Raw genomic sequence first — 20005 nt, 5'->3', positions numbered from 1 at the left:
CCTGTCGTTCGACGCATCGACCGTCAAAGACGCCGCTCGCGAAAAGCTTGCGATGATAGGGCGGTGGCGCGATCGTCGTACATTCTTGCAAACAAGTTTTAACCGTGCTGTACCATAGTGCGTACACTCCAAATAGAAAATTCAAAGTTCTCTTTCGGACTTCTCTTATATACGGAAAGATATACGGCGGAAAAGAGCGCGTCATTCGAACGCGTAAAGAGTAACCGATTGGATTATTTCGAAGATGGGGAATATTGGACTGCAACAACATTACGAGACTGCCAAGAAGACGGGAGCACTGAGATTGTCGCAAAAGAAATTGGACGAATTTCCATCGAATCTACGTACATTGGCACATCTTTTACGTAACTTGGATATTTCGGAGAATAAATTTACTAGATTACCCGACGAGATCGGCGAGTTTACCTTGTTGAAACAAATCAATTTGAGTCGTAACAGGCTTACAACATTACCAGAGATCATTGGTCTTTTGTCGAAATTAGAATGTTTCAATGGAAGTTCGAATTACATAGAAAAGATACCGCGTTCCTTTTCAAAATTATCCCATTTGAAACAAGTCAATCTTTCTGACAATCGCATTATCGAATTCCCTTTAATGTTTTGCGATTTGAAACATCTCGACGTATTGGATCTGTCGAAGAATAAATTAACGATAATACCGGATGCTGCTTCCTTACTTTCGGTAACCGAATTAAATCTCAATCAAAATCAAATTTCTATTATATCGGATAGAATCGCCGAATGTTCGCGACTGAAAACTTTACGTCTAGAAGAAAACTGTTTACAATTGAACGCCATACCAACCAGGATATTGAAAGAGTCTAAAATATCGATGTTAGCGTTGACAGGGAATCTCTTCGAGATGAAACAATTCGCTGACGTTGAAGGATACGACGATTATATGGAGAGATATACAGCGGTGAAAAAGAAAATGTTTTAAACTCATCAAGATTACGAACACATCTCGTTGTCACATTAGAATTAATAGTAAACGCACATACAGTTTCTCACGTACTTTTTCGATTCTATCCCTCCTCCTCTACGTCGTCAAATTTATCATCGTGTATATTCTTTAACGACTTTGTATATATATACACACACACACACACACATATATATATATATTTGTACCTATTTCGTGCAAATTTTATGAAAAATAAATTATATCTTATATATTTATTTTTAATATGACCTAATGTATTATTAAACTATCCTTTACATGCGACGTATATTTCGTGTAAATCTTAATGAAATATTTGTTTGAGGTTTTCTACAATTATAGACATTATTTTTAATACTATTTTTCGAAAGTTATGGTTGAAGAAAATAATATCAAGAAAAATTCATTGAATACGTTATGGACGTGACTGTACCTCGATGTAGAGAGAATATACTGACTAATTTATAAAACAACTATGTATAAAAATTTATATGAAACTTTTGCAAATTTTCATATTGAAAATTAATATAATTCATAGATGATAATTATCGTATTAATTTTCACTCGTAATCGATAACTTTTTTAATTGTTTATATTATATCTGCATCGTGATACGATTACGAACAGCGATCAATCCTGTAGTCTGAACATTTTGGGCCCTGTTCTTTATAGGAGAAAAATGAAGTATTACAAGTACATATGCATATATATATTTTATATAAATATTTAAAAGATTATTTATTCAGTTTCAACGTTTGTGAAAAGTATTAGACAAAATATTTGGTTATAAATGAATACTTAAAAAATTTCTAATTAGAAATGTAGAAAAAAGTCATGATTAGTAAAAAAATAAAAATGGTGGAGGGTAGACATTTTAAAGGACACGATCCTATGACGTCCATGTCAACGCCGGTAGTGCATGCTTGACTAACGTAGTGTTTCAAGCAAGTGTTTCTTCCAAGATGGCGAACGTAGTTCGTTCGAATTTTCAAGTAACACAATGAAAAGGTATACCGAGCCTTATTCTCGGTTGTGATGTATTTCATCGAGGAAAATTCGTGTTGGTGATCCGACGTCCTCGGACGTCGCGCGTTGTCGCGCGTGACTCGCGTGGAAGTGATTACGGGCCGCCTGTGCGTGCCGCTCGTGCGTGCCGCCCGTGCGTGTCTCGTCGTTCATTTGCCACGAAAGAAGATAGAAGAAAAAAGAAAGGAAGGGAATAAATAAATAAAGAAATAAATCAACGACGGGAAAGAGTTGAGAACAACAACGTTGAAGCAACGATAAAAACAAAAAACAAAAAAGACAAGATTTACATAAAAAATTGCAAGAGGAAGAAGGGGGGAAGAAAATTAAAAAAAATATACATATAATAAAAAGAAAAAGTGAAAAGGGTGGTAGAAAGGAAGGAAGGAAGGAAGGAAGGAAGGAAGGAAGGAAGTAAAAGAACCGTAAAAAGAGGAAGCAAAGGAGAAATTGAAAAAAGACATAGATAGATAGATAGATGGACGGATAGATAGTGTGAGAGAGGGAGAGGGAGAGAGAGAGAGAAAGAGAGAAAGAAAAAAATAAAGGAAGAAAGAAAGAAATATAAAAAAAAGGAAGAAAGGGAGAGAAGATAGAGAGGTTGGCTTTTTTATTCGCAGCAACGCGTGAGTACGCGTCGCCGTCTTTCGACGGGGGCGGATTGACCGTCTCTGTCGTTGCTGCTTTTGCTTCTGCTCCGCCTCCTGCTGCTGCTCTTGTATCGTATCGTATCGTATCGTATCGTATCGTATCGTATCGTATCGTATCGTATCGTATCGTATCGTCTTGTCTCGTCTCGTCTCTTCTCGTCTCGTCTCGTCTCGTCTCGTCTCGTCTCGTCTCATCTCGTCTCATCTCGTCTCGTCCCGTCTCGTCTCGTCTCGTCTAGTCTCGTCTGGTGTTTTATCGTTAACTTGAACGAGTCTCTCTATGACCGAACACATTTGCAAATACCTGACGCAAATTCGAAAATGAGGCAGGAACATTGCAAGTGATTTCTACCAGAGGAAAGCCCCGAGGTACGAAGATCCCCGTGCAGAATGGTGTGTGCAAATTCTTTTCGAGTATCGAAAACGTAACCTATTTGTTCTTTTCTTTTTCTTTCTCGTCATCTTTCTTTTTTTTTTCTTTTTCATCAGACCCACAAATCTTTTTTTTTTCTTTTTTTTTTTCATTTATTTATTTATTTATTTATTTATTTCTTTTTTTATCTGGGAAAATCACTTTAATTTTCCGTCCTTTACTTTTTCCCTTTCCCTTCTTTTTTCTCTCACTTTTTCTCTAATTTTTTAGATCAATTTTCCCATGTGTCATATTCCCTCCTTTTTTTTTTTTTTCTTTTATTTTTTTTCCAAATTTTATTGTCTCTTCGTTCCATTTCTTCGTACCAAGGCATTTAATTTGATAATAATGATATTATTTATTACTTATGCGAAGGTAAAAAGAGGTATTTTATAAAGAGAATGTACCTTTTGTTTTGTAAAAGCTACTATTAATGAGATCTTGTACTTTATCAATAGGCCATTGTTCTTCTAATTGTTCCTAAAAATAGTTTCTTATAACGGTTTGTTGTTTTAGAAATAAAATAGAAAATGTCAGAACTTGAGGAAAGTCTGGCAGCGCCGGATAGTACAACGAGAGAACAGCGTTTGGGTTTCTCTCATGGAGACGACGTATTGCTCCAGCATAAGGATGGAAAATATTACTTGGGCACTGTCGTGGAGGTATCAGTATTGCTAATCCATTAGAATTGCTTTGACAAATATTTGTAATATTTTTTTACATTATGCTTAGGTGGATTTGGCTAGAGAGAGATGTCTTGTCAAATTTATGGACAATACATCCTCTTGGTCGTCAGTTAAAGAGCTGACAAAATTAGCTATGCCCGATTCAGATGTTATGTGCGTTCTCTGTAAGAAATCCGAGCCTAAGACCGATAATGACATTGTTGTGTGTGATAAATGTGGACGTGGCTACCATCAACTTTGTCATCAGGTGATATATATATATATTAATTTATAATAATATATATATTAATTTAGAATATATATATATATATATATATATATATATATATATATATATATTCTAAATTATACAACTTCTCTTTGATTATTATTTCTAACGCCGTCTTATATTTTTAGCCTCAAGTATCAAAAGAAGAAACAAGAAGCGATACGAATTGGATGTGTAAACGATGTATGGATAATCAGACGAGAAATCGTGAATCTGGAGAGATTAAGAAATGTATGGTTAAAGTAAATATTAGGAAAGTTTGTAGCGGTAGAGATCAACCTCAACCACCTCCGGATGATATGACAAAATTACCATATGACGTTAGTATATTGCAGGCAACAAAATCTTATCCATAGATAGGTTTCTCATATAGATTGCTATTAACTGATAATGTATTGTAGCCTGATATGTTGAGTTGGGACGTACACCATCGAGTGAATGCAGAACAAATTTATTGTTATTGTGGTCTAAATGGAGAATGGTACACGCAAATGTTGCAGTGTGCTCGTTGTAAACAATGGTTCCATGAAAAGTGTGTTAGTTGCTTAAGGTATCCTCTCTACAGCGGAGATAGGTAAGATATTTGGATGAAATTAAAAGTGATTCTTTACTTTCTGACATTATTTATTTTTCTTTTTTTTTTCTTTTTTTTTTCACATTTCAGATTCTATGTTTTTGTTTGTTCGACGTGCAATTATGGGAAAGAATTCGTACGACGTTTGGAATTGAAATGGGTCGATTTAGTGCACCTGATGTTGTACAACCTGACTGTTTACAATGCAAAAAAGTATTATGATTTAGATACGGTTATTATACCTTATGCCAATGACAATTGGAATTCTTTGCAACTTCCACCACGTGTAAGAAACTTATTAAATTCATTTCTATATTTTTAATAATTGTTAATAAATGCATAGTCTAACTTAGAATTATTTTCTAGATTCGAGATGTCAGCGTTCAAGTACGACGAGAATCAATACTAGCTATATTAACAAATAATAGGAATAGATTCAAGTGCGGAAGAGAAATTAAAAAACGTACCACAATATGGGGTCTTAGAGTTAGATTACCACCGCCATGTCCTATCGTTAATCTTCCAGCGTCTGGAATAATAGATGATTCAGTGTTACGTAGATGCTGGGGTGCTAATAAAAGACTACAATATTTATCTCCGTCAGCAGGGTTAGCATAATTTTTAATCTTTTCTAATATTTATAACACTCTATTGAATATCTAAGTGAAACTATCATATATTTATAGATGTATGCCAGAAAGTACAAAACAGTTAAGCGTACTGAAGGAAAGTTCACCAGAAAATTTGGAGATACCTGTTAATCCGTCAGACGTGGTCATGAGAGGAACAATTTATCAAAATTCTGAAGCAGAACAGAGTTCGTGTCCAAGTCCAAGTCCTCCTTCTCAATCCACGCAGTCTTTGAGAGAACGGTATTATTGATATATAAGAATATGTAAGAATATAAAAAACAGATTGAATATATACATATATATATATGTATATATTGACTTTTTACAGATACAGTGGAGGTGGTTTTGTAAAAAAAACTTTCCCATTTCCAAAGTTAAGTTTACAAAGAAGAAGAAGATTAATGGTATTGGGTAGTTCTCGAGAAAGGATGTTACGTAAACATAAAAAAAGGGAGAAAGGTTGTGGAGATGGTTCATTAGGAAAATCGCAAGGTGTTAGGGAGGCCAGATATAGAAAAGCTAGGAAGCTATTAAAAAATGCCATTGCTAAGGTATCGCATGATTATACAATGTTAATAATGAATTGTATAAATTATCTTGTAGTATTCATAGTTATTACAATCTTGTTTTCTTTTTGTTTTCTTTTTTCCTTTCTCTCTCTCTCTCTCTCTCTCTCTGTCTCTCTCTCTCTCTCTCTCTCTCTCTCTCTCTCTCTCTCTCTCTCTCTCTCTCTCTCTCTCTCTCTCTCTCTCTCTCTCTCTCTCTCTCTCTCTCTCTCTCTCTCTCTCTCTCTCTCTCTTTCTCTCTATCTCTCTCTCTCTCTATTTAGAGCAAATCTAGAAATTCGGAACAATCGGATTTACCACCAACACCCCCGACTTCTGTATCTGGTCCGCCAACACCACCGGCTACCACTTCGGGTATGTCGGAATTATCTGTACCCAGTTCAATGGAATTAATGCACCCTCTGCCACCATCGACACCAGCAGATACAAGTGGCGATGAAACAAGCTCAAGAGGAACATTAGATTCTTTCATTCCACCACCAAAAGATTTTGAAGGGAAAAACAATCCCTTTCGAAATCTCAGCGATTTATTGGGTACACCTTGCAGTCTTAATCAGGCAAGCTCCAGTACACCTTTACCTTATAATCAATGTCCCATTACATTGCCTCTTCCATTGACACCCGTGATAGCACAACCACCAGTAGTACGTCCAACAAAACGTCAATTATCAGAAAAAGACATTATCATAGACAGAAATGGACAAGTGAAACGAAAAAGACAACATCGACGTGGTAGACCATCTCAACAGCAACAACAACTTCAACAACAATTTCAACATACAGCTAGTAAAACCGCTACGATTTTGCCAGCACGATATAACGAAGTTAAAAATGAATTTGTGAGAAATTTAAGGAGTTCGTTCAATGGTGGTGGTGGTGGTGGTGGTGGTGGTGGTGGTGGTGGTGGTGGTGGTAATGGTGGTGGTGGTGGTGGTGGTGGTGGTGGTGGTGGTGGTGGTGGTGGTGGTGGTGGTGGTGCTTCAAGCAGTGCCAGTAGTCAAATTGGAAATTGTGTAGATTATGCCTTAAATGGAAGAAGATTACGACAACGACAAAGCAGTGAAAAATTACCACCACCGGATCCACAGCCACAAAAGAAGTGTAATACAACCTCCTCTCCTAAATGTTCACCCATGAAGCAAAGTACTCCTGACATATCTTTGGATGATCTTAAGTCATCGGTGAATATTTACTTCGGAGCTGCCAACAGGATAGCAGCAGGTGAGAAGTTTGTGATCAAGGCGAAAAGGGTAGGACCTAATGGTCAAACGCAGTATCTCATAGAATGGGAAAGTCTTAACACTTAACGGTAAAAATGTCATTTACATCATGGTCAGGTAATAATGCTCGACCAAATAATATTGAGTAGAGAACAACTGTTATCTGACAATCTGGATACTTAGGATGAGAATATCGTAACGAATCGATTTGTGTTACTCACTGCCATTCGTTAAATACATTTATCTATAATGAGTATGTCTATTAATTGGTTCATGATGTTTGATTGTTCTTATAAGTATATATTATTAGAATTTAGATTTTTTAAGCATACAGTATAGATTAATGAAACTTATCATTTAGACTACAATTATCAAAAAGAAGAAAAAAAAGAAAAGAAAATAAGCCATCATTGCTGGTCAATGAATTGAAGTTTTCTAGAAATTTAAAAGTTGGGCCTATCATCTCTCTTGATTTTCTTTTGCGCAGCACTGAAATAATAATATTTGATTCCATAATAAAATTATACCGTCCAAATTTATTATCCAAGCAAATGTTAGGTCATTAAAGTTGAATAAAAACGTTTAAAAGATTATTACATAAAAATAAATTGGAAGATATACCAAGAACTTATAAGAAGAATCAAATATGCATATACCAATTATATCTTGTAAATAATGTAGTATAGTAGTCTAACATTAAAAAATCAATAAACGTGGGTCATGTGAAAAGCAAATGAAGTCACGTAGGCTCTGTCTTTTTTGGAGAGCAAATTGATTGTCTCTCATCAAAATTATAGGGCAAAAACCATAGTTATGATAAAGATAATCGTGAATCGATGCAGATGGTTGTTCCTGTCATTTGAGCTATCGTAATAGTACATGTTAGTAGTGTGTAGTACAGAATAAGATGAAGCAGACATACTGCGAAAGATTATTTTTTAATACAATCATAAGACATACGATCTTCAATTTCTGCAACTTTACCATCATTTAAGTCATTGATTCATACAAAATATACGAACACGAAAAGTCTAACAAATTATATTGGTATTTTACAATAGTAATAATATTACGATAAAATGAATTTATTTTTATTACGCCGAACCTTCGAGACCGTATTTGGATAGTTTAATTACGATCATATAGATGTCCATTTCTAAACTTATAATGACTTAAGATGCTGAAGATGCAGAATAAATTATTGCTCCCTATTATGCAAAACTAAAAAAGAAAGCACATGCTTGTTTCATACCACGTGTAAGTAAAAGAACAATTACAATTAATCTCCTCCTAGATGTTCGAACAACCTACTCTGCGGAAGTATAATAGACAATTGACTAATTTATCTTCGTTGACTTTTCACACGATATAAAATAAAACCGTATATAAGATTCTTTAAGGTGCCGGATGTTTCATAATTTGATATGTTTTAGAATCCGTATTGCACGGTGTCTGTGATCTGAGCAATGCTAATCGGACAAAGTATCCGATGAAAGCCAATCATAAATATTGGTAATGACTTAATTATTATGAGATTATATCCTAATTTAAAGAAAAAGGGTCACATATTTAACGTACAATTTTGCAAGACATCATCAATCGCTCATACAAATTTTACGTAAGAAAATTTTCACAAATTTGGACTATGTATTTATCTAATCGCAGATTTTTGTTTTTTAATTTAATTTAATTTTTATTATAAATATGATATTTCTCATATTTATGCAAGCATTCCTATTTTATTATGATACGTAATGTGGTAAATAATCTACATAAAAATATTTAAACAAGTTGCAGTAGGGATTTATACTGTGATGGAATATATAATTAAAACAGCCGAAATGAAAAGAACAAGAAAAACAAACAAACAAACGAACAATTTATTAACAATAGTATCAGATTCTACAGATACCATCTTCGTCGTCATCTTAAAAGCGATTAACTTTAGACTGGTTTTACAACTTTAAAGTTATATTATATTAGACATTGAAAGAATCTTCATACGCAAATGTTGCGAACGATTTATTATCTCAATCGCTTACATCTAAAGATTTTTTTTTACATCTAAATGTTTTCTTAATGCGATTGTGAATTTATTGTATAGCATTGGGATTGCAATTTTCTTTGCACTTTGGCCTACATAGAGAGGCTCATAATTGTATTAACAGAAATGATATTGTTTATTTCAATATGTCAGTGGTATATTTTTGATCTGATTTGATTTGTCGATTTTTCCAAATTATACTCTCCCCCCCCCCCCCCCCTCCTACAAATCCTTTTATCAATTTATTATACAAACCAATGAATTTCAACTAAAATTATCACTGACGTATCGAAATCTACAAGTATTTTCTTTTTTTTTTTTCTTTTTTTATTAGGAAATGATTTAAGTCACACATATATTATGTTTATCACTTTAATATATGTAATCATATTGATTTGTTGCTGTTCTATTATCATCGTGTCGCATTCAATTGTTATATTATCATAATATTTAGAGTATCGAAATTTTGCCTAGATTAAAAAAAAAAAGGAAAAGTTAATCTCCAAACGTGATCTATGTAATATTTACATAAATTATGTTTTTTAAGTATACTTTTCTTTTAACATACGTAAAAATATGATATACAACAATATTAAATATTGTTTCTCATCCCTAGAAATATATATATATATACATATATATATATATATATATATATATATATGTGTGTGTGTATACCATATATATATAGATAACGTTGGACGGATATAAAGAATGGACACTGCCAAACGCTAATAAGTTATTTTTCTGAATAACAATATATATAACGATATTATATATTACATATTTTATGTCGGCAAATATTAAGACAATTTCTTTTTTATTCATCTCTTTTTTATTTCATTATTATTATTTTTTTTTCTTTTTCTATTCGCTTTATACATTTGCAAGAAAAATAAAAAAAAAATAAAATCTCGAATGCAATATGGAGGAAAAAAGATTGATCTTAACAAAAAAAGAAAAAACAAAGGAACATACGTCACAACGAATAATTAATAAATTAGTTATTAATTATAGATTTTTTCTCCCTTTTTTTTTTTTTCTTTTTTAATTTACGTATATACATGTGCGTTCACATGAATAATTTATCAAAACGCTCTTGAGTAGATTAAAGTATAAAAATAAGAAAAAAGAAAATAGATAATTAAGAGATAAATAAATCAAGAAAAAAATGTTCATATCGATAAAGAAGAAAACTGAATTTTCAATGCCGCTTCTGCTGCTATCTATGCGGAGGCTTAGTAATTAAAAGACAGTTTTTATTTTAATGATCTTGATTGTTTGATAAAAAAGTTAATTAATCGATTTAATGCTAGGATAAATGAATTTTGGCTCATAATGATTTAAATAAGGAAAATTCTGGTTAAACCAAGAGAAAGCAAATTGTACTGCCATTTAACGTACGTAAAACGTATTACATACTGTTGTGTGGTGTGTGCTCGCGCGTGCGTGTTGCCTGTGCATCTGTGTGTATGATATAAAATCTCTTTATTTCCAATTTTCCCTTATATATAATTCTTTTTAAAATAACCTATACTTGTGGACTACTTTTTACATATACATACGTGCTTACAGACAGGAAATTTTGTAAACAAGATCTTTCTTAATCTTTTAATTTATCCCACATGTCAATTCCATTCATTCTAAAGTCATGCGAATAATTCTAATCCTAAAATATTTCTAATCCTAACCTCAAAGTTTCACAAAATGGTATAAGAAATTTCAAAGAAGCGTTATGCTATATGCAAAAAAGTACGTTTCATAAACAGGATTTAATATTTCTACATCGCTTTTGTATATGTAACATTACATTAATCTCTTAATCTCGATCTCATTTATAAATAATATAATACATTTATAATTATTAAATTACTAATTACATACTATTAATGTTCATTGTAAAAAACCAAAAACATGCCAAATATTCGCCTATGTATATAAGCATGACGCTTCTGTGTCGATATATTACCGACATTAATTAACTAATTTTTCTTTTATTTTCTTTTTAATTTCTTTTTTCGTTTAAATATTCAAGTAAAAATTTAATTAAATAACGACAAATTGTGAGCAAATATCTTTTTTAGATAATGTAGAAAGATACAGTATGTGAATTATGAATTTCAAAGTCTATTCTATGTCAAACATATTCGATTGAGAGAAATGATTTCTGAAGATTTTTAAAAATTAAACTGATCAGCTGTGAATAGACGGATAAAGAGAGAGCGAGCGAGAGCGAGAGAAAGAGAGAGAGAGATTAGAAATAAAAAAAGTACGAATGATTGTTTGTTAATTAGTATGTTGTGTGCATGAAAATGTGAAAAATGCCAATAAAAAATAACAATAATATTACGTTTGTTCGAAGATTCGAATTAAATACGAGCTTGTGTGAATAAAAGAAGGAAACAAAAAAGACAAAATAATTAACAAACAAACAAAATCAAATCAACGATAAGATTATTCTTCTTATAGATTTTTTAATTATTAAACGCAGTGTTCTTAGGTTATGCCATCAAAGATATTCTTTTATATGTCGTTTTTTTTGTTTTTTGTTTCGTACATTCATTTTTTTATCTTTTTTAGTGTATAAAAAAAATTAATTAAGACAAATCATGTGTGTATACACCTACTGTACTGTTATAAGAGTATTATTCTGCATGATCCTTTTTTCTTTTTTTTTTCTGACGCTTTAAATCATTGATCGAAACATTTTTATAATGATTTCATTACTATTATTATTATTATTATTATTATTATTATTATTATTATTATTATTATTATTATTATTATTATTATATTTTACAATATATATATATACAAGATAATGGAGGCAAGATTAGAATTTGATTTTCTTTTATTTATATGTGTATACATAATATATATATATATATATATATATATATATATATATATGTATGAATAGGAACACAGTATATGTATGTATATGTGTGCGTGTATAATAGAAATAGAGGGCTCTGTGCACATATATACACACGTATATGTATATATAATTTGAATTTAAGGTTAACTTTATGAAATGAAGTTTTTTCAATTCTGTTTTCCTAATTTTTTCGTGCTTTCAATAGAGGAATTCGCAAATCGATTGATTAAACGATTTTTTTTTAAATCATGATCATGATGATTATTTTTTATTTAACATGCATCGAGAATTGCTCCTTAAGAAAACACGTTGCCCGTGCTCATTGTTATATTAATTATTATTATTTTTTTTAACTCAGCTTGTGTATAAAGAGACTGATACATAAATTTCCTTACTCGTCATTCATATATATATATATATATATATATATATATATATATATGTATATATGTATGTATGTATGTATGTATGCTAGTTGTATTCATTCGTTTTTCATCATTTTCATATAACTCGATCCACGTACAAACTGATTGAAGGAGTAATAGAGATCATCGATCGAGGACCAACGATCGTAGAATCATTGATGTGTAAAGAAAGAATAAATAAATGATATGTGTAGACTGACATTCTTATTTTATTTCCGTAAGTGTTTAAAATCTATGCAACATAACCTAAAAAACGTATCTTATTTGTAAATTAATTCAAATTAATTATTTAAATTATCTATCCTACTTGTTTTTTTGTCCCCTTATTTATGAATAATTAGACTATTTTAATAGAAAATTTTATTGTATAATCCTTTTTAAAAGAAGATTTGGAAATTATGGACTGAATTAATAAAAATCGACTAAACTACAAAATTCAACGTAGCATCGAAGCCCATATGACGAATCGAATCGTGAAGGTTTCCATGACAACGAATGTTTTCCTTTTAATAACTGTTATGGCGGACGTTGAGGGTAAGTTTCTATACGTCACGTTGCTTATAAGCGTAATCGAAGTTTGGCGGATAGTGTGTGTCTAGTGATATATATAAGGTTTGTTCCTTATTTTTTAAATCATAATCATTACCATTTTTCTTTTCTAATTTCCAAATAAAATTGTGTGCATTAGGTGAACGGTAAATTTTATGAGAATAGATAATCATTATTATTTTTTTAATTTTTTTTTTCTTTCTTTTTTTTTCAAGGAAGGTTTCGTTCTCACAATGTTAACTTATTGTCAAAGCTATACAATGCTTTGGCGTTGTTAAAATCTCATAACGCTATAAAAGGAAACTTGTAAGATCTCGTAGGCGAAACTAATATCGCGGGGGCGACATGACGTCTTGTTTTTATCTTCATCGTTTCTTTCCCAGAAGAATTAGCTTAGTCGCAGGTAATCTAGCTTCTTCTATTCATTATATTTTCTCATAGTCTGAGAGAACAATTCGAGTATTTTTCGTGTGACCTTGAGAAGAACGATAAATCGAAAAAGAAGAACAGAATCGTTTGATGTTCGAAGAGGGGATACAGTGTATTATTTTAAAATTATTTTTCGTATGTGAATTATGAATCAATGAAATAGCGATGACTATAAGAAACATTTCTGAAAAATTCTGGTATGTACAAACGCATGTATTTTTATGTAATTATATCGCTAATTTAACAGATATTTTATTATTATTATTTTAATATTTCTACGTATGTGTGTGAGCATATATATATATATACATATATATAATGTTTAATGGAATCTGTCGATAAAGAGAATTATCGATTATAGTTGAAAATAATTTGTAATCGATATTTTTACCAACATATTACAATTTGATTAAATTATAATCGATAACTTACCGACAGATCTTCATTATATATTACGTATAACCTACAAACATAGATATTATATTAGATTAGAAAATATATTCTAAATTATATTTTATTATATATTATAATATAATTTAAATATTATAAATTTAATACGAGATAAAAAATATGATTAAAAGAAAAATTTTGGTCGATAATTTACCAACAGATCTTATTGAATGAACCGATTCGAGAACATCACTTTGAAGAAAGAATATTTGAATAAATGGAGGGAGATGCGGCTGAAGTATTATTGCCCTGTGCAATTTGTACACGGACATTCATGCCACGATCTTTAGAAAAACATGCAAAGATATGTGAACGAGCTACGGCAAAAAAACGAAAGCCATTCGATTCGGCTAAACAGAGAATTCAGGGTACTGATCTCGCGGAATTTCTCCCGCGACAGGAGAAGAAAAGATATTCGAATGATGAGAAACATAAATCTTCATGGAAAGAGACGCATGATGATTTTTTACGAACAATTAGGGCTGCTCGAAGTGAAACGGTAAATCTTTGAATGTAATAAATAAACGTAACATGATTGATCATTTCAAATAAAATTTTTATATAAAGATTGGAACGTTCATTCGTGTAAGACTTTGATCAGATAAATATTATGTAACATTAAATGAATAAATTGATTTATAAAAATTTAATTGAAGATCGAATGAGAAATGATCGTTTAAGAGAGAGACAGAGATGAATTATGAATGAGCCCAGATACATAATAATTTCAGGCAAGTATGATAATCAATCAAAGGCAATCGAGTTCCCACGCGTCTTCAGGTGCACCGATGAGAGCTAATGAAAAGGGTACGTGTCCAACGTGTAATCGTCAATTTGGAGTAAAAGCATACGATCGACACGTAGCCTGGTGTAAGGAAAGATCAACGAGATTACCAATAAGTCCAGCTACGAAGAACATTGCTAAGGAACGTTTGGAAGCGCGTATGAAGTATCGTGCGCCGACTTTGAAAAATCGTCGGAAGAATAATCGTGATAAATATTCTCAGAGTTGTACAGCCAATAAAACATCTAACAGAGTGAGAGAAACAGTTTCTGTACCTGATAATACTCGTGAGAAGATCAAGGAGAATATTACTAATTCGCAAAAAACAATCGTAACGTGAGTATTACGTAGCAACGTTAAAAAAAATTGTTGTTAATATTGCAGTTTTATATATCAGGATGATAGAGTCCAAGATGTTGTAGCCCAACATACGAATGTAGATAATGATGTTGTGATCCAATATGTATTAATAAAATACAATATAATATATATTATTACATTACATTACGTTATTACAGTGGCCGAGGGGATCAATCAAATAATGGAGAAACATATAATTTAGGTGAATCTAGAGAAGCAACAAAACGTTCTATAGTTAGGTAAGCTTTTGTTTTCTAATTCTTCTTATAGAATTAGAATTAGAGTGTACTATAAAATGTGATGTGTGGTATGCACGAGGAGAAGGGAAAGGGCAAAGGTCGTTTCAAAAAAGGTCCTCCTTCTTTCTCCTCCTCTTTTTCTTTTTTACGTGTAAAAAATCGGTTTTTCCTTTTTCTCTCGAGTATCATCCTTGACCCTTTTTCCTTCTCCTCAGGCCAATGTCCTCTTTACGTTCGATCGTCCCTGAACTGAGAACTATGAACCCTTCCCTCGATATCTCCTTAAAACACAAGAGAGAACCAGAGATCAAGACATCTCAAACTGATCCCGTCCAATATAATACGACGAAATCTAAAAGGATACAACGGGCTAATATACAAATAAGAAGATTGGATAGTAAAATGATCGAGGATTATTACGACGTATCGTCCAATATCTCTCCCATAGATCGTAATGAGAAAAAAAATCGCACACTAACTTTATCCGGCAGATCGGTAAAAGTCGATCGTATGATCACTGCTAGAAATCAAGGCAATTCGAAAGTAAACGACGTCACCGTTAACGAGAATATTATCGGGATGATCGTACAACCTTGTAATATATACAACGATATAGACAACGGTGAATTAATCACGTGGGAAGGAATGAAAATTGATCGAGAGTCCAATCGATCTAACTTAAAGGACAATGCTGTTAGAGAAATATCATCGGAAAATTGTCATCGGCTTTCTCTTTCTTCTCTTTCTTATTTTCAATCGGACGATAAATCTTCCGATAAAGATAAGAGAGATCGAGAGATATCCCAAGTGGAAGATTTATTTATTATCCAAGATGATAATAATACTCGTAGCTTTGAAAATGATCGAGTAAAAAATATAACTTGGTCGAATAGTATACAAAGATTAAATCAAACTTACTTGATCAAAGAATCCGACGATCATGAAATCGTTAATAAGGACATTTTTCATGATTCTAATCGATCTAACGATTCTATTGATATTAATGACAATAAAATTGTTAGATCGATATCGGCTCGAGAAGATCATTATGAAAATGATCATGGAAAGATAGAGATTAATTATGAGATACAATCGGATCATGATACAACGTCTAATTACAGCTTACCAGAAACTAAATCGGAGATTTATGCAATAGAAAAATATGATAAAAATCAAGAAAATTCTAATAATAGTAATAATGATAAATCCGAAGAAGTATGTTATATAAATTCAGTTATCGAAAATAATATGATCGATAATATCGTTCTATTATCATCTTCTTCGGATATAGGAACGATTGTGAACGAGACGTATGATTCACCAGAAAATATAATAATCAAAGGAAACATTGTAACATTGGTTCAAGAAAAAGAAGAAGAAGAGGAAGAAGGAAATAATTCAAGCTTTATTGATTCTACAAATAAGAATGCTTCATCTTACTCACATGGATCTATCGTTCGGACTGATGCAAAGTCCAAAGAACTGCATAACGTATACGCAACGTCTACGAATGCTAGTGAACAAGAAGAAGAAGAAGAAGAAGAAGAAGAAGAAGAAGAAGAAGAAGAAGAAGAAGAAGAAGAAGAAGAAGAAGTAGAAATAGAAGAGGAAGAAGAAGAAGAAGAAGAAGATATGGAAAAAAATATGGATGAGAAAAAGTTAAAGATGATTGATTTTAAAGATCGCGAGAATGATCTGAAAAGATTTCCATCGATTAATTCGAAAACGCATAGAATTCGATCCATCAAAATTAATAGTAAAATTCAAGAAAATTTGAATTTACTTCGTGGTAGTACTGATACATTGATATCATCCGTCGAAGCGATCGATTATGTTAATAACAAACGATCCAATCGTGCGAATTCAACCTACGAAGAGGATAATATCGATCGATCTTATAGAATTGAAAATCGTTATGATAAATATGAATTGTTACCTGAGATTAAAAGAGATATATCAACGGAGAAAAATTCACAAATTTTTGATCAAAATTATTATTGGAAGAAAACGTTGAAATTTTCCAACGATCGATCGATCAATGATCTAATATCACATAATTATAGACAAAGCAGGCTTCACAAAAGAAATCCAAAAATCCGTATCCTTCCACCAATCCTTATTGATTCTTCTTCTCCGAGGATTCAAAGGTGAAAATCTATAATAAAAAGAAAAATAAAAACAATAAAAAAAAAAAAAAAAAAAAAAAAAAAAAAAAAAAAAAAAAAAAATCATTTTCAATATCAAAATCGATCATCCATCGAATTTATAGGACTTCGAATTCATCTAATCGTCCTCTATGGAGTAATTACATGCGCAGACGACCGGATTTTAATCTCGTGCTTAGGTGTAGAATGTAAGTCGGTATAGTCAGCACGTGTTAATTTCTCATTCGCATTTAATCCATTCATTCAATTAACTTACATATTTGATGACCTTCTTTTATTTAGCATGGATTGTCTAATAGATATTAGTTGCACGTGTGTGTTAATTATATTAGATATATCATAATGTGCAAAAATTTGTGTTTGTTAAATTAAAAATGATTTTTGCTTGCACGATGTGTTATTCTTTATTATCTATCCTTTAGATAGATTTTAAAGAATAGTTTGTTCATCCATTAAAAGTTTCATATGTGCTGGGATATTTTTACACATGTACAAATATAATATATAATATATTAATATATATATATATATATATATATATATATATATATGTTTGTATTATTTTGATACGATTTATTTTTTATTTTTTACATTACTTTGATTTTATAATATAAACACACGCACATACATATATAGCTACGTACGTACATATGTATATATGTATGTGTAAAATATCGAATACATGGCTTAAACGTTCAAATAAAAACAATTTAATGAAAAACTAAAGAAGCTAATAATTATAAAGAGTTATGAAAAAAAGAAAAAAGAAACGAATATATGTGTTACAGTGGTGCCTGCAAGGAATACGATCCTTTTGTAATAGCAGAACGACAAATGCAAGATTTGTTATCGGATTCGAGTGATTTATCCTTAACAGAAATTCCATCGTCGTCGTCAACAAAATCACTCCTTCCTCTTTCACATTCTTCCGCTTTCATTAAATACCCATACCAAACTAAAACAAATCTTTTAGAAAAATCCATTACCAACGAATTCGATGAACTCACATCAGATTTTTCGAGCGATTCCACAGAAACAAATTCACTATCGCGTGAAATATTTCTTAAAGATTTTCATGATTCAAAGAAAAACGATCGGACAAAAAAGATTTCTAATAGAGAACTCGGTCGTAGAATGATCATTGACAGATCATTAGCTTTGGGCAAAGAAATTGATCAAGATAAATCTAATAGTATCGATAAGCAATATAAAAATGATATTTTTAATAAAGGAATCTCTAAATCTATACCTAATAGATCACAAACGATTCGTGCTTTTTCAGCACCTAAATCTATTTATCAAAGAAAAAATAAAACTCTTAACGCTAAAGATAATAATAATCAAGAAGCGAAATATAATGATAATAACGTTCGAAACGATTATTTAACATTTTCAAATAGCGATCTTAGCCTTAGCTCGATCGTTTCTTCTGAGATTGATCTAAAACGTTCTAATTCTGTATTCGATCAATTAATAACTTCTTTCGAAGATGATATCGTTGGTAATGATTCTTTTCCATCCTTGAGGTCTCTCCTAAGAAACGAATCCTTGAGAGCTTCATCCAATGGTCCACCTCCTCCTGATAATAACAGGCAATTTGATGGACATATCAGTGACGAGGAATTTTCTTCAGCGGAAAATTACAAACAACAGGAACATAAAATTAATGCTGATTCTGCATACAGCAGGTTAATCTTTTGATTTGTTAGATATTTCATAAGTTTTTCTCGGTGTGTGTGTACACACACATATATTTATTTTATAATATATATATATATATATATATCTTTAATTTTATGTTTGCTAATTATATAGATACATAACAATTTATTTAAAAATTAAATTAGCTTTTTGGACAATTCTTTAGACAAAAATTAAATTATTTAAAAAAAAATAAACTACTCAATAATATTACAACAATAATAAAAATTAAAGTGTTCAATATTTTTGTATAATATTAGTTTAAATCGCAAATATTCCAACCATGGACGCAGCAGTAACAACGACACGACAAATCGTATGGAGGATAACATGTCCAGGAATAATCGTCGAGAAAGTCAACCATCGATTTCAAAGACGAAATGTAGGATGTCAAGATTTTGTCACGAGTGTGGATCTAGATTTCCTGAGACTGCCAAGTTTTGTTGCCAATGTGGTGTCAAGAGGCTTGCACTTTGATTTCTTTATTTATTTATTTATTTTTTTTTTTTTTTTTCTTTTTTACATTCAGTGTTGGAAAAGATTTTTTTTTCTTTTCCTTAGAATCGATGATGAATCGTTAATTACGAATATTACAAACAAATGCAATAATTAATTAAACTTCTTGTCAAAACGATACTTGTAATATACTATAATGTAACTTATATATTCAAGTGTCCTTTATTATTATCTCAGGAAGTATTGCATTTTAATTTTGGATTTTAATTCAGATTTAAATAAGTTTATAGAAGAAGGAGGAACATACGCGTGTCCCCTTATAATTTTATTATAAAATAATATAAAATAAGCAGTCTGTATGTCGGAGTACTATGCCAATTTCGATCTGTATTAATTATTTGTAAGTTAAAATTGTATTTTTACAAATGCAATAAAATTATGCTTGATTATTTTGTTATCTTATTATTATATTTTATTTTATTATTTAATATTTTAAGCTTGCAAATCGCATTTTCATTTATTTCACTTTC

General features: G+C 31.1%; 4 protein-coding genes across 17 annotated transcripts; all 4 read left to right on the top strand.

Annotated features, from left to right (window-relative positions):
* Positions 1-244: 244 nt before the first annotated feature.
* Positions 245-1157, top strand: LOC118445394 (leucine-rich repeat-containing protein 57). Its single transcript, XM_035874813.2, has one exon. The coding sequence runs from the start codon at positions 245-247 to the stop codon at positions 959-961; it is 717 nt and encodes a 238-aa protein (XP_035730706.1). The 3' UTR covers positions 962-1157.
* Positions 1158-1883: 726 nt separating this feature from the next.
* Positions 1884-8375, top strand: Pcl (polycomb protein Pcl). Its single transcript, XM_085662364.1, has 11 exons — positions 1884-3030; positions 3566-3711; positions 3782-3982; positions 4132-4323; positions 4405-4577; positions 4668-4863; positions 4944-5185; positions 5264-5449; positions 5538-5760; positions 6039-6640; positions 6743-8375. Exons 2-11 carry the CDS (start codon positions 3580-3582, stop codon positions 7080-7082), a joined length of 2487 nt encoding a protein of 828 aa, XP_085518490.1. The 5' UTR covers positions 1884-3030; positions 3566-3579; the 3' UTR covers positions 7083-8375.
* LOC118445379 (uncharacterized) lies at positions 6867-19937 on the top strand. Of its 14 annotated transcripts, none has more exons than XM_085662353.1 (11): positions 6867-6996; positions 8429-10439; positions 12454-12559; positions 12730-12954; positions 13107-13517; positions 13931-14269; positions 14502-14890; positions 15073-15153; positions 17423-17506; positions 18107-19006; positions 19280-19937. In XM_085662353.1, exons 6-11 carry the CDS (start codon positions 13988-13990, stop codon positions 19494-19496), a joined length of 1953 nt encoding a protein of 650 aa, XP_085518479.1. In that variant the 5' UTR covers positions 6867-6996; positions 8429-10439; positions 12454-12559; positions 12730-12954; positions 13107-13517; positions 13931-13987; the 3' UTR covers positions 19497-19937. The 14 variants fall into 14 exon arrangements, with proteins under 14 accessions (XP_085518479.1, XP_085518481.1, XP_085518482.1 ...); XM_085662355.1 differs by lacking the exon at positions 6867-6996 and having other exon boundaries at positions 8533-10439; positions 13107-13294; positions 13376-13517; XM_085662356.1 differs by lacking the exon at positions 6867-6996 and having other exon boundaries at positions 8533-10439; positions 12730-12876; positions 13333-13517.
* On the top strand, positions 15161-17304 carry LOC146872440 (uncharacterized). Its single transcript, XM_085662363.1, has one exon. The coding sequence runs from the start codon at positions 15373-15375 to the stop codon at positions 17302-17304; it is 1932 nt and encodes a 643-aa protein (XP_085518489.1). The 5' UTR covers positions 15161-15372.
* Positions 19938-20005: the final 68 nt, after the last annotated feature.

The sequence above is a fragment of the Vespa mandarinia genome, chromosome 18 (genome assembly GCF_050613455.1).
Source record: "Vespa mandarinia isolate Hongniang chromosome 18, ASM5061345v1, whole genome shotgun sequence".
NCBI classification, from domain to species: domain Eukaryota; kingdom Metazoa; phylum Arthropoda; class Insecta; order Hymenoptera; family Vespidae; genus Vespa; species Vespa mandarinia.
Note: the sequence above shows the minus strand (reverse complement) of the source record. Positions and strands in the feature narration are given on the sequence as shown.

Bases quoted from the DNA above. Each gene is read 5' to 3' on its own strand.
- LOC118445394 (XM_035874813.2), top strand. From the start codon at position 245: ATGGGGAATATTGGACTGCAACAACATTACGAGACTGCCAAGAAGACG.
- Pcl (XM_085662364.1), top strand. From the start codon at position 3,580: ATGTCAGAACTTGAGGAAAGTCTGGCAGCGCCGGATAGTACAACGAGA. The intron at 3,983-4,131 runs GTGATATATATA...TTATATTTTTAG, and splicing joins ACCATCAACTTTGTCATCAG to CCTCAAGTATCAAAAGAAGA. The intron at 4,864-4,943 runs GTAAGAAACTTA...ATTATTTTCTAG, and splicing joins CTTTGCAACTTCCACCACGT to ATTCGAGATGTCAGCGTTCA.
- LOC118445379 (XM_085662353.1), top strand. From the start codon at position 13,988: ATGGAGGGAGATGCGGCTGAAGTATTATTGCCCTGTGCAATTTGTACA. The intron at 14,270-14,501 runs GTAAATCTTTGA...TAATAATTTCAG, and splicing joins GGGCTGCTCGAAGTGAAACG to GCAAGTATGATAATCAATCA. The intron at 15,154-17,422 runs GTAAGCTTTTGT...TCGAATTTATAG, and splicing joins ACAAAACGTTCTATAGTTAG to GACTTCGAATTCATCTAATC.
- LOC146872440 (XM_085662363.1), top strand. From the start codon at position 15,373: ATGTCCTCTTTACGTTCGATCGTCCCTGAACTGAGAACTATGAACCCT.